The sequence below is a fragment of the Impatiens glandulifera genome, chromosome 1 (assembly GCF_907164915.1).
Source record: "Impatiens glandulifera chromosome 1, dImpGla2.1, whole genome shotgun sequence".
Classification (NCBI taxonomy): domain Eukaryota; kingdom Viridiplantae; phylum Streptophyta; class Magnoliopsida; order Ericales; family Balsaminaceae; genus Impatiens; species Impatiens glandulifera.
The window spans coordinates 44114079-44127121 of record NC_061862.1 but is presented as its reverse complement, the minus strand read 5'-3'; the positions used below and the strand labels follow the sequence as shown (position 1 = coordinate 44127121).

General features: G+C 42.7%; 1 protein-coding gene across 1 annotated transcript; it reads right to left on the bottom strand.

The window, feature by feature from the left end:
* Window positions 1-1508: 1508 nt before the first annotated feature.
* Window positions 1509-3545, bottom strand: LOC124926319. Its single transcript, XM_047466522.1, has one exon. The coding sequence runs from the start codon at window positions 3543-3545 to the stop codon at window positions 1509-1511; it is 2037 nt and encodes a 678-aa protein (XP_047322478.1).
* Window positions 3546-13043: the final 9498 nt, after the last annotated feature.

The following is a 13043-nucleotide window of genomic DNA, read 5'->3' as shown; positions in this document are numbered from 1 at the left end:
ATCCTTTGAGGGAACTTCTCTAGGTTTACAATGTGTCCCGCTCGATTCCTGGATTTGACAATCATATCATCGACGTAGACTTCGACTTCCTTGTGGATCATGTCGTGGAGAATAGTGGTGGCCGCCCTCTGATACGTGGCTCCAGCGTTCTTCAGCCCGAAAGGCATTACACGGTAGCAGAAGGTGCCAACTTCAGTGATAAAAATAGTCTTTTCTTTGTCCTCAGGCGCCATTAAAACTTGATTATAGCCTGAGAAACCATCCATGAATGATAGGAGTTCATGACCAGCTGCGTGGTCAACCAACACGTCAATGTGTGGGAGTGAGAAATTGTCTTTGGGGCTAGCTTTGTTGAGATCACGGTAGTCCACGCACACACGGACTTTTCCATCTTTCTTAGCCATGGGGACCACATTGGCGACCCATTCTGGATATTCGACAACATCTAAAAAGCCGGCTTCCAATTGTTTTTGCACCCCTTCCTTAATCTTGTTGACCATGTCGGGTTTCATACGCCGGAGCTTCTGCTTGACAGGCTTGGCATCCGGGTACAACGGAATACGATGTTGGACAATTTCAATAGTTTCTTCCGCAGAAGAGACTTGATTCTCATTTTCTAAAAATCGTTTCATTTCAAACGGAAAATCGTTATCAACAAACATATCATTTGAATTCAAAGTAACATCATGCATTGCATTAAATTGGACATTAGAATCCTCAACAACAACATCCGACTCGGAAACGAAAGGAGAAGGAGGATCAACTAGAGTTTTAACAGGATTTGGGAGGGATGTAGAAAGAAAAGATGAAGCAACAGAAAGAGACTATTGCTTAGTGAACTTCTCAGATATAACTTCCTCAATTATGGTTTTCCCGATGTAAAAGACACGCGCCCATGTGGACCTGGAGATCGACTTGGATGCGGGCGTAACCGCCTCATTATCGCTTGAATCATACGAGTCAGAAAAGATTAGTAAGTCGGGGTTGGCCTCCATCGAGCAAGACCCTGTTGTACTCTTTGATCGCTCTCGACTTTGTGTGGACATCTCTGGTTCTCGGAAGAGCTCCTTGACTCTTCCCATGTAATCTGGCTCTTCTCTCCTGGACTTTCCACTAGATAGAATGAAAACATCAGGTTGGAGAACACAATCAGAGAATATCTCGAGTCCCGAAAAACACTTTCGTGCCACAGGGCAAAAGAAAGGTTCTGGGAACCCACAAAACGGTGTATTCTCGCCTGCCTTGACAAAGCGACCATTCAAAAATGCCTCAGACAAAGCAAGTGAATGATTATGTTTAGATTTTTGCTTTTGGGTACAGACGTACCCTAAACCCATTTTATTATTTTGACCCCATAAAGAAATAGGGGTCTTACTACCCGTCCCATATGGGCCTAAACCCATATCGGGAAAGTAGTTCTTCTTATACATCATGTTTAAAATGGGTGGCCCAAAAATGCGATAATCTAGTTCAGGTAAAAAGGTACCTGAATCCTCGATCACGTTAACCTAAAACCCATTGAGTTCCACTTCTTGAGTGATATACGACGAAGTCATTCCGACGGTTGTGCAATTCTCCCCATTCACCACAATGGTTTGCCCCTGATGCATGAATTTCAGCTTTTGATACAACGTCGAAGCGACAGCCTTGGCCTGGTGCAGCCAAGGCCTTCTGAGGATCAGATTGTAAGAGGGTTGTATATTAAGCACCACAAACTCTATCTCGAACGGGATATTAGCTACTTTGATGATAGTTTTGAGGTTTCCCATGACTTCACGCTCAGAGCTATCAAAGCCTCGCACGCACAAGTCAGAGGGAAGAAGACGATCCTTTGTGACTCCAATCCTTGCCAGGGTACGCCATGGGCAAATATTCAGGGCCGACTCATTATCAATCAGAGACAGAGGTACAACATTCTCTTCAAGATAGATGGAAATGTATAAGGCTTTAGCATGACTAGGGCCCCAAGATGGGAGATCGGAGTCATCAAAAGTGATAGTGCAGCATGACGCATGCGTAGACATCATAGCAACAACTTCCGTAGGGGTGGTATCGAAGGATACAGATTTCTTGCTTAATTCGGATAATAACGCCTGGCGATGATCTATAGAATACATCAACAACTCCCAAAGAGAGATGTTAGCATTGGTTTTCTTTAGCTGAGCTAAGATGCTGTTGGGAGGAGGGACTTGTGCAGTCGCATTTGTTGGCCTTCGGACGTCTTTTTCCTTTTCTGCTTCTTTCTGTTTGTTAGCATCCATGGCTTTTATGAAAGGAGCCCTGTAATCAACGCCAGACCTGGTGAGGTTGACACTTGCATCCTCTCTCAACAAGTTGTTATTCGTTGATAGAATCACCCAAGGACGGGCGACTTTATCAGATCGGATGTGTTGTTTTTTAGATAGAGGAAACAAGGGTGAAGCAATAGCATCAGGGGCATTAGACAATTTTGGCACCACTTCCCATGCACGGGGCCCTACCATTGCAGAGATGACCGGGGTAGCTTTCTCAGCGGCGTAATCCCATGGCACAACACTTGCGGCGCTAACCTTCTTATTCTTTTGCTTAGCATTAGATGACACCATCGCGATTTCCATAGGGTCAGCATGAATGAGGGAAAGAAGGAAATCAGCAGAGAATGAGTCTTCAAAAGTTTCGATGACATTGACCCTGTGATTAGGAAGGGGGTTCTTGACAACGTTAGGCTTAGCCATGATTCCTGCATCGATTAAGTCTTGCAATTTAGCTCTCAGGGCATAACAATGGTTTGTTTCGTGATCGTGGGCCTGATGGTATTCACAAAAGTCTTTCGGGTGTTTTCCCGCTATTTCTCTTCCTAGCCGAGGAGTCAACGGGGTGACGAGTTTTTGGGACATCACCACTTCTAGAGCTTTACTAAGAGGCATGCCTAGATCATCATATTGGCGAGAAGGAAATGTAATGGTATGATTAGGCGCGTTGCGGGAAGTGTTCGCGGGATAGCGAGGCGGGGCAAGAGGCACATGCTCTTTAGGACCTTCCATCTTCACTTCTGAACTAGCCCAGGTGCCAGCCACATAATGGGTAGCAGGGGCCCTCGGTTTAGGCACAGGATATGATCGAGAAGGGGGGTAGGAAGAGACGGCTTTGTTCTTCAAGCGAGCCTTCGATCGGTCCACGTTCTTGCCCGTTTTTATAAGAGTGACCATGCTAGTGAAGATGTGCGAGGCTAGCTCGTTGTTGTACACGTCATTTAGGTTTTCAAGCATGAGGTCGATCTGGGCCTGTTCTGAAGGCGGGGTGTCAATGTCGGACACTACTGCCCTCCACCTATTGAGGAATGATTCTAACGTCTCCTTCTCGCCTTGCTTGATGTACTTTAGATCCCTTTCTGTGATCTCTTGAGAAATAAACATCTTATACCTTTCTGCAAAGGCGTCCCCCAACTCTTTGATAGTCGTGCAACGTGAGATTCGGTTCCGCAAGTACCACCTCAATGCCTTCCCGGTCAAATATCGAGAGAATAGACGAAGCAGGGTTGGCGTGTCTAAGTGTAGAGGACCCATTGCATCAATGTAATTATCGAAGAACAGGGTTGGGTTTTCGGCAGTAGTAAGTCATGGGGAACGGTCCCCTTCTCGGCCTAGAGGAGACCTTTCTCCCAGTCGTGAACAATCTTTTGGGCACCCCCTTGAGAAATTTGGTTCAGTTGCACCTGCATCTTTTCCTGGGTGTCGACAGCTTGGACATCATAGCATGGTACTCCGACGGGTATTGAAAAACTGAGGTATGATTCACAGCGGGAGCAACTCGAGTTTGTTTTTTACAGCAAGAAAAACTCTCTTTGTTGGTGGACAGCGAGGCACGGCTATGGTTGTCAGTGTCTTCATCATCAGTGTCTCCGTACCATGATGATTCCTCTTCTTTTCCCTCCTCGCAATGGGAACCATAATCCACGACAGAAGGATGACGAACGCGATTCGTGGCTCGAGTGTTGCCGTGACGCATACCATGGGTTGCTCCTCCAGCGGGGTTGGATTTGTGGGGGGAACGTCTCATCGTGCACCCTGAGGTGAAGGAGCAATGGGTTGGGCCACCATGGCTGAAGTAGGATCGGTTGTGGTTCTTAGCAAGTTAGCGATGATGAAGTCCACATTCTCGGAGAGTCGAGTGACCACCAGCATCATGTTCTTCATCATATCACGCGTGTCCTATGACTCCGCGGTGGTAAGAGGTTGGGGACTCGAATGGGGAGTTTCAGCCATCTTGGGAATTGGGCTCGTAGACTTGGTGAACCGTCCAGTTGAAGGGTCTCTTCGAGGTGCCGTGGTGAATGAATAGAAGATCCTGAATGAACAAGCATTCGATTAAATTGTTTGTTCGCGTTATGAGTTCTATTTTGAAACAAATTCACATTTATGTACAAACACAATCGTCATTTTTTTTAATTATATCAACATCATGCAAACATGCTCCTAATGAATGAACGTTTGATTATGAAAGAGTCAACAAGTTTCTATAACCAGGGTTAACCATCTTATCATCAGAGTCTTAGAGTAGCATAAAAGACATACAACCATATCGAAACTTGCGCACAGGAAAGTAAGAGATGACATGATAAACGCGAATTAAAGAATAAAAGTCTAGTCAGAAGCCTCCTCGGGGTCTGACTCATGCTCCGAGTCAGACGCGCAGCTAGGGTCCCCCTCTGAATCACCAAGGGGAGACTCCTCCGGCTCCTCCTCCCACTCCCACTCTGACGGGCTCGTGGGATCCTCGTCTGATACTGGTAAGGGGACTTCCTCCGGCTCCTCCTCCTGCTCCGACGGGCTCGTAGAATCCTCGTCTGAATCACTTATCTCCTGCATCGCGCCAGGCTCGTGAATCGGCGAAAACCTCCAAGGTCCTTCTTCATCGTCCAACGCATCATCGCCGAGGTCTGGATCTACTGAACCCTCAGAGCTACTCGAAGATGAGCTGACAGAAACGCCACTGAACGGCAAAGTGCGCCTCATGTCCTCCTTAACGAGTCAGTCCCAATACTCAGGCAATGGCTCGTAGTGCACAGCGTGGGTGAGATAGATGTACTAGGCGAGAAGGCCGGCAGTGATAGACCCTTCGTCGATGGGTCGAGCGTCCTCTAACAGAAAAGGGGACCACTAACCGAACTAAGGATACAACAGGCGGGTACAATATAATGTGATCTCCTCGAGGCTGACGAGCATCACAAAGGGAGAGAAAGCCATACCAATCATCATACGGCGGGAATGGCAAGCCGTAGACACAAAACGTATAACGTGGTTCTCTTCAATAGAAGGAGCGATCTGAGCGGAGCGCAGCCTACGCACTAGTCTAGAGATGGGAGAGATGATCAGTCCGAGGTCCGGGCGAGGAAGGAAACACAGCTTCTCAAGGAACCACAGGTAGAGGACTAGTGGGGACCCACACTGAGACATAACAGGGGAAGAAGAGGGGGAGCGATCCACACCCATCATGGTCTTAGCCAGAATGTAGCCGGTGAGGTCAGCTCTCTCGCCTATGCCGAGGACAATCTGAAGGATGCGGGCTGAAGGACGGTAGGGCTCTTCTGGCCAAAACAAGAGTTGGGCTAGGAGGATAACCAGCAGTTTGCGCCTAGCCATTGGAACATCATCGAGATGAGCATCGCGCACCCTAAGATCCTGCCACATACGTAAATTTATGCACCCAATTTTACTAAGAAACGGGAAGTATGGTCGTCATGGCCGAAAAAGTCGGCGAGAATCTCGGTAGAAGGTGGGGCCTCCTCAGGTGCGAGAAGAGTACGAAGGTTGGCAACAGGGCTACACAGGATGGCGCGAAACTCCTCTACAGTAGGCGCAATGTGACGAGTGCCAATACGATAAGTGCGAGTATGACGATCCCAGCGCTGCTGCATATGGAGCATCAACGATGTATCGATCTCTATATGCGGGAGTGTGAAGAAATCCCTAAGCACATGATCGGAGTAAAACTCCCCGGCAGTATGGTACTCCGCCATGCATGCGTCAAAGACCTCTCGTGGAAACAGAGCCATGATCTGAAAGATAATTTTGGAGATAGTTAGTTAGATTTCCCTTTTTTCAAACGTTCATTCTCTAAAATGAATGCATCCAAATAACTCGATTATCATGAACATAAATAGCAAGCAAATAGACAAACATAGTTTGCACGATTGTGGCGATGACACGTCATAACTCACGAAATGAGTAAAGATAAACCCCATGATGCATCATCTAATATGACGCGATAGTTTAATACAATATGAACCAACATTCATGTACACAAACCTCTTTGCACACATAATGTGGTAGTAAAAATAACAGGGTGTGGATGAAATGCAGATGAAAACTCTTAAAGAAAAAGACTAGTCCTCTGAAATGAAAATCCTCTCATTCGACTATCTAAACGCCAAGTAGGGCCCACCAGGCTCCCCGTCTTCCTTGTTGTTGGAGTCAATGTCGATAATCCCTTCAAAGGCAAGCTGATAGAGTGAGCGCGCGTGGAAGATAACATTGGCCTGCTCCGCGAGAATGGAAATGGATGCGACGGTTTCCCACACATACAAGTGAGTGCTAAAGGCCTCTAGGGGGACCAGATCCTCATCGGCGGAGACGCATATCTCCACGAAGACATATGGGCCATCCCATACTGATGAAACAAGAGGACGGTGACGTAGAATGTAGTGCCTCTAATCTCAGTACCCAGATGAATGGACGACCGTTGATCTGGTACCGCATCGTGTCGGTATTGTACCACGGGATGACGAAACGAGTGGGGTGATCGCCCGAGGGCGGATAAACGACAGGGCTTCGGAAAGTCTTGATAACTGCGTTTGGGTCATAGTGGGGCATGAATAAAGAGGGGAATCGTCCCATGACGGCCTATCCACAAACCACAAGCAAGGCACGAGGGGGAGACCCACGCTAAAAATAGAGAGGAGATTCCCCGGGAAAACTCTCGGAGGCCCATGAGGGTCTCAGCCAAGATCGGACCAGCGAGGCTCTAAGGGCGATTCGTCATGTCTTGCACCAATGTCGCTACATGTAGACCGTTAGCCACTCGTCAATCTTAATGTTCCTCAACGACATGATCTCATTCACACCAAAGGGTGTGAGTAGTTGGTTGTTTCTCTAAAAAAAATGTCCTAAACTCGTTCGACAACTCTTTTGAAATTTTCAGGCCCATCCTGGCAACACAAGCTTATCAGGCCCTCAGATTTTAAATGTCTCTTCTCTTCTCGTTTTAATGTTAGCCCTATGAGCGCCTACGTTTCCGCTAACATGCTCAACATTAATCTTTTAAACATTGTGATTGGCTTACAGCGTGGAGAACGCTGTAATCAAGAAGAAGTAAGATGAGAGAGACTAATGTATCTCAGTGTTTCAAGCGATACATTTTGGGCACACAGCCTGTCGGTGTAGTTAGTATCCTATAGATACTCCTTGACTACACGACTTCGAGGTAAGATGAGCGTTTGAGCCCGTTCATGTGCAAACATTGTTTGTGACAACGCTTCTGTTTGCACACCCTTTCAATTAAAAGCGTCGAGCTTTGTCGGGTTTTAACCCCATGCAATTTGGACAAGTAAGCAATCAAGCAAAATGTGAATGCAAGATTCACATTATTCACGGGTTCTCACACCCTCAAGCAAAAAAGTTGTGAAGTTATAAACGTAACATCCTTCGGAAATTTTGTGGTAGTTTGGCCAACTACATGTTTTGAGCTAAACATCTTAGATTTTTCCCAGCAGAGTCGTCAGTTTTCTGTACGCGTTCATTTTGTTCACTTCCGATTTTCTGGCGCGTGTGCCCCCTTTTTTTAATTAGTTGGCATACGCTCCTTTTTTTTCGAATTGAATTGGCCCGTACAGGTTTTAAATCAATACACTCGCAAATGTATCAATCTAATTGACTTGAGAGTCGCCACTTTAGTTTACTTCCCAAAGAAACTAAAGAAAAGAAAAATCAAAGATTCATTTTAAGAGTTCGGTATTTGGTTACGTATTAGGAAGGGTCCTACGGCGCTATGTCCTATACGCATGTCTTTATAGACAGTCTCTACTCCTAAGTAATTGGCCATATGATGTTTGAAAGATTGTTACGTTTTCGTTCTGAGTTCAGAACTCTTTTTCTTGTGTGAGAAAATCTTAATCATTTGCAAGGGGCTAGTCCTATTCATGAGGTGCTTGAAGAGGATAAAGCATCGAAAAGCATTGAAGCATTGAAAAGCATCGAAGAGCATATAGCAAAGTTCTCAGAAAAAACAAGAGTCACGATCCAGAGGGAGGACATACAAGTGTGAACGACCAGGACAAAGTTTTGGGTTGAAGATTGGAAATATAATGCTCTTTGGACAAAGGAGAGAAGATGATAAAACAACTCAAGGTCCCAAGTGTTTCCCATTTTTTAGAATTTTCAAAGTTAAGGAAAACTCTGAGTACAACTCATTAAAATGAGTCATTTTCAAAAATTATTTCCAAAATTCCTACAAATTCATATGATAGTCAAAAATATTATTAGGAGCTCATAGGAATCGAGTTTGGAATTTTTGGAGTTATAGAACCCCCGATATGACACTGCAAAGATAGAAAGTTTTCCAAACGGGCCTTAAAAATTCCAGGTAAAATTTATTTTTGAAGAAAATAATATTTTGGAGTTTTTTGGGAAATTTTGAGAAAGTTTGAAAGTGATTTGAATACTTGAATCCTCATTTTAAAGTCATTTGTTAAATTCAGGAAACAAACAGGACCTTAAGTTATTTTATTTTTGGTTTTTTAAAAGTTTGAAATTAAAATAAAATGAAAATCAAGCCCCGGAGTTTATTTAAAAAAGGAAGAAAAGTTGGAGGGCTATTTTAATCTCGAATTAAAAATAATTCGAAATTAAAATAAAAAGAAATACCCATTTAAAGATTAAAGAAGCCCAAGGGCTTCTTTGCAACTTCAACAGAAGTTGGGGAAAACAGATAAAAGAAAAGAAAAGTTAACCATCGTCGGCCTTCTCCCTGTCTCCGGCGAGGCGATTTTCGGCCAGACGACCTCCGGCAAACCCTGCGCCTGCAACAGTCATCCGTTCGACGAGATCCTTGCGACGACCTACTCCGTTTCGCTTGGAGTTCCACCATCCCAATCGGATTAACCCTAAACATTGGCTAGCCTACTTCCAGTTTCCCCAACAAGCTGCAACGACGCTTGAGATTGCCTAAGGCTCGCCTACTCCAGGACGCGACAAAGCTCGATGCTCAACTCATCTATTCTCCATAGAGTCCGCCTGAATGGCTGCATGTGCGCCGGAATCGCGATTGATGACTTTGCTGCTGTAAAACCTACAGCAAACTTTCAGAAGGAAACAGCCTGTGCGGGTTTCTCTTTCGACAGAGACGATTATCGCGATTGCAGCAGAAGCGGATTCATGAATAAAGAAAACCTAACCTATATCAAGATTTCTAGACCATCATAACCTAACATCTAAGCATTCAAGTGATTAAAACCAACTACAACAGCAAAACACACAATCGTAATCTAAATCAAAGAAAGAACATGCAATTGCATTTTAACCATCAAATGGCATCGGTGTTCATAACTGATGCCTCCAATCAACATTTCAAATACATTATTAAGTTTGAAGGATTACCTGAGTAATGATGGAAGATGAGACGAGAGGAAGAGCTTGAAACGAATGAAAGAGGTAACACAGACAGTCTTCGTTTACTTCTTTCCCTTTCGATTCGATTCGCTAGTGTCCTCTTCTTCTTCAAGTGTCCTATGTAGCTGACGTTCCCACGCAGATAATGAGGCGGAGAATCAAAGGACGTCCGCCAGTGAATCCTCTGTCGTTCTTCGTCGTGTAGCTTCAGATCGAAATCGCCCTCCCCTTTCTTCAACGATCGAAGTAATATCAAAACTCTCTCCGATTTTGTAACCGCCCTTCCCGATCTGAAAACTCAAACTCCAAAACTGATCTCACAAAACTGAAAAAAAACCTCCCTCTTTCTCAACTGATCTCCGTACCCTTCCTCTTTTGCACAGGGGTTAAATTGGAAATACACCATAAAATCAAGGGCACGCTTGGGAAAAAAATATATTTTTTCATCTTTTTTTTATTCCCGTTTTTCCTACCTTTTACTTGCACCATCATCCAAAATAAATCTCCCTGGCCTCGTTTTTTCTCAGAAAATTGTGAACATTTTATGGTCAATTCTTAACATCATGAACGTGAATCTTCTTTTTGAATGAACCCAAACGGACCTTCCTATCCAAAGTTATGATATTTTAAAGTCACCCCTCCATTTCAATCTTTTCAATCCCGCGGTTTTCACTTTCATAACTTTAATAGCCCATAACTTTGTGCACAGAGCTTTTCCCACAATGAGGTTGGTACCATTGGAAAGACAAGACTCTTGCCTACATTCTCATGTTCTCCTTTTCTCACGAAATGGTCCGTATTGGTCAGGAAACTAGTCTCACAGAAACGTGCCAGTTCACTCATCACCTTCTCTTCAGGCGACCTGGACTGAGCTTTAGGGAGAACTGGGAGAACTATTTGGTATAGTTGGAAAGAGAATTCAAAGGGCTTTCCAAAGGTAGATCATACACTGAAGATGGGTCATTAGTTAAAAAGATATGATTTTTGGAAGTGCAGCATAGTTTCAACTGGCTTCCAGGATTTGAATCGGTATTACTGCTTCCTTTGTACAGATCGAATGAGGGCCTTAACATTCGAATCACGGTTCGGGAATAGTGCCATTGGAAATATATGCGAGTTATCTTTCCAACCCAACTTGAATTATTCAAAACGATCAAACACAGATCAAGTTACGAAATTTTTTAAGTGAAAGGGTGTTCGGTTTAAACCTTTCAGGAACACCTTCCACTCATGACCGGATCTCGTCTAGATATAGGGAACCAATGGGAGATTGGGCTACACCATATGAAAGAGGACTAATTTCTATTTTCAAAGCATCCAAGATCATTGAATTTCATCCAGTATTAAAGCCGGGATAAATTCATAAATTCTAAGGTTCCAATGGAAGCTCCATGGGGACTTCAAACTTAAGGATTCTTGATTTTCTTTACCAATAATCCTCTTTTTAAATAACTCACTTTTCAAATAATCCGATTTTCCCACTTTAGAAGACCAGTTTACTCTTTTCCACTTCTTCTTGACACGTGCTTGATCCCTTTTTGACCAAGGTTGACTCGGCGGTTGGCAGGTTAACTCGGGTTGACCCGTTCTCTTGTTTTCCTTCTTTTTGAGCATTTTCTGCACAAATTTGCAAACAGTAATATTATACTCAAAATTTAAGATTTTTCAAAACGTACATCATGAACGTGTCACGGGTTGGGAAAACATAGTCGTTATGAAATTCGATCTTTGGATCGTTATCTTTTAAACTTTACTGGGTCGGTTTTCCACGAGGTGTTTCTATTTTTGTTTTCCCGGTTCAATAAACAAACATGAGCATTATCTCGGGCCGGTTTTTTTATTAGGTATCTGGGGTGTAAAAATGGGGTATCTACAAGCCCCTATCCAATAGGTTCATTGAAGCAAACTTGTGGGCAATTCTTGGCACATTGTATTTTCATGAAACGTACCAGTAAACTCCTCCTCAGTGAGTATTTCGCGTGAGTGAGAAAAATATGCGTGAGTCACATCTGTCTTTGTTCATATAACATAGTATTCATTCACATTCATTCAGCAGTTATCGAATCACTAACTAAGAATACAACCTAACTATACTACATTATAACCAACATAGTGTTCATAATCATTAAATAACATAAAATAAACATACCCATTTTGAGAACGAAGAGTAGTGAGTCTTCAAACGGAGAGGTCGTGGTCGTAGTCGTAGTCGTCAGTTGCTGCTCGTGGTCGTGGTCTTCAGGGGAATAGGGTTTGAGAGTAGAGTTTGAGAGAGAGTCGAGAGTCGTGAATGTTTTTTTTTGAGTAAATATATATATATATATTTTTATTAATTTGATTTATTTATTTTCCTATTATTATTACTCATTTTATAAATAAATAAATAAATAAATTACTAACCGTAAATATAATTAATTAAAAAAACAATTTAGAATGTTGTATTTTCTTAAATATATATTTATCAGATATAATATATTTTTTTAAATATATATATATATATATATTTATTTATATATATTTATATATTTATATATTGTTATTTAATTTATTATTATTCTTATTATTATCTTAAAAATTATTAAATAAGTAAGTTCAAAGCATTGGTGTTGATAAACTCTAATTTGATAAATTATTAACAAAAAATATATAAATATACATTTACAAATTAAATTAACAAATAGAATTAAAATGTTTTGTATGTTACTAACAAATTAAATCAGTAAAAAAAAATATTAATAATTAAGACTAAGTGATAAATAATCATAGTCTCCTTCAACCGCTGTCATTCTCTAACTATTCCCTTTGAATATTTCAAAGGTATGTCTATTATATTATAATAGTTTTCTCTCAAAAAGACTCGTGATTGATCGATAAACCCCAGAATTTTTAGATCAGAAGACTCAAATTCTGTATCTCCAAACCCCAGAAGAGCATTTTGTCTTCAGGTCGCAGATCCTCCTTAGGCTTCAATTCATCCTCCCGATCAGCATTCCAAGGAAGGAGACGATGAAGAGGTCCAGAGACGTGAGGCATCGTGAGGAAAGAAGAGAGAATCGAACAACATATGATGGAGTTTTATATCTCGGGGATGTCAAGTTCACATTTCAAGATAATCAAGCAATATACGAACAGTTTCTTGATGTCATGGTTGATTTCAAGACTCACAGAACTAACAGAACTTCCGTTATAGCTAGAGTCAAAGATTTGTTTACGGGACATCCCGACCTTATTCTAGGGTTTAATACATTCTTGCCTAGAGGATGTCAAATCACTCTCCCATCCGAGGAGGACGAAGCTTGTGAAGAAGAGCAGGGAAGGCGAAGTGAAAGATTAAAGATGAAAAGGGAGGAAAGAGGCTCCAGGGATCATTGTGATGATGACACACATTTCGAGCAAGGT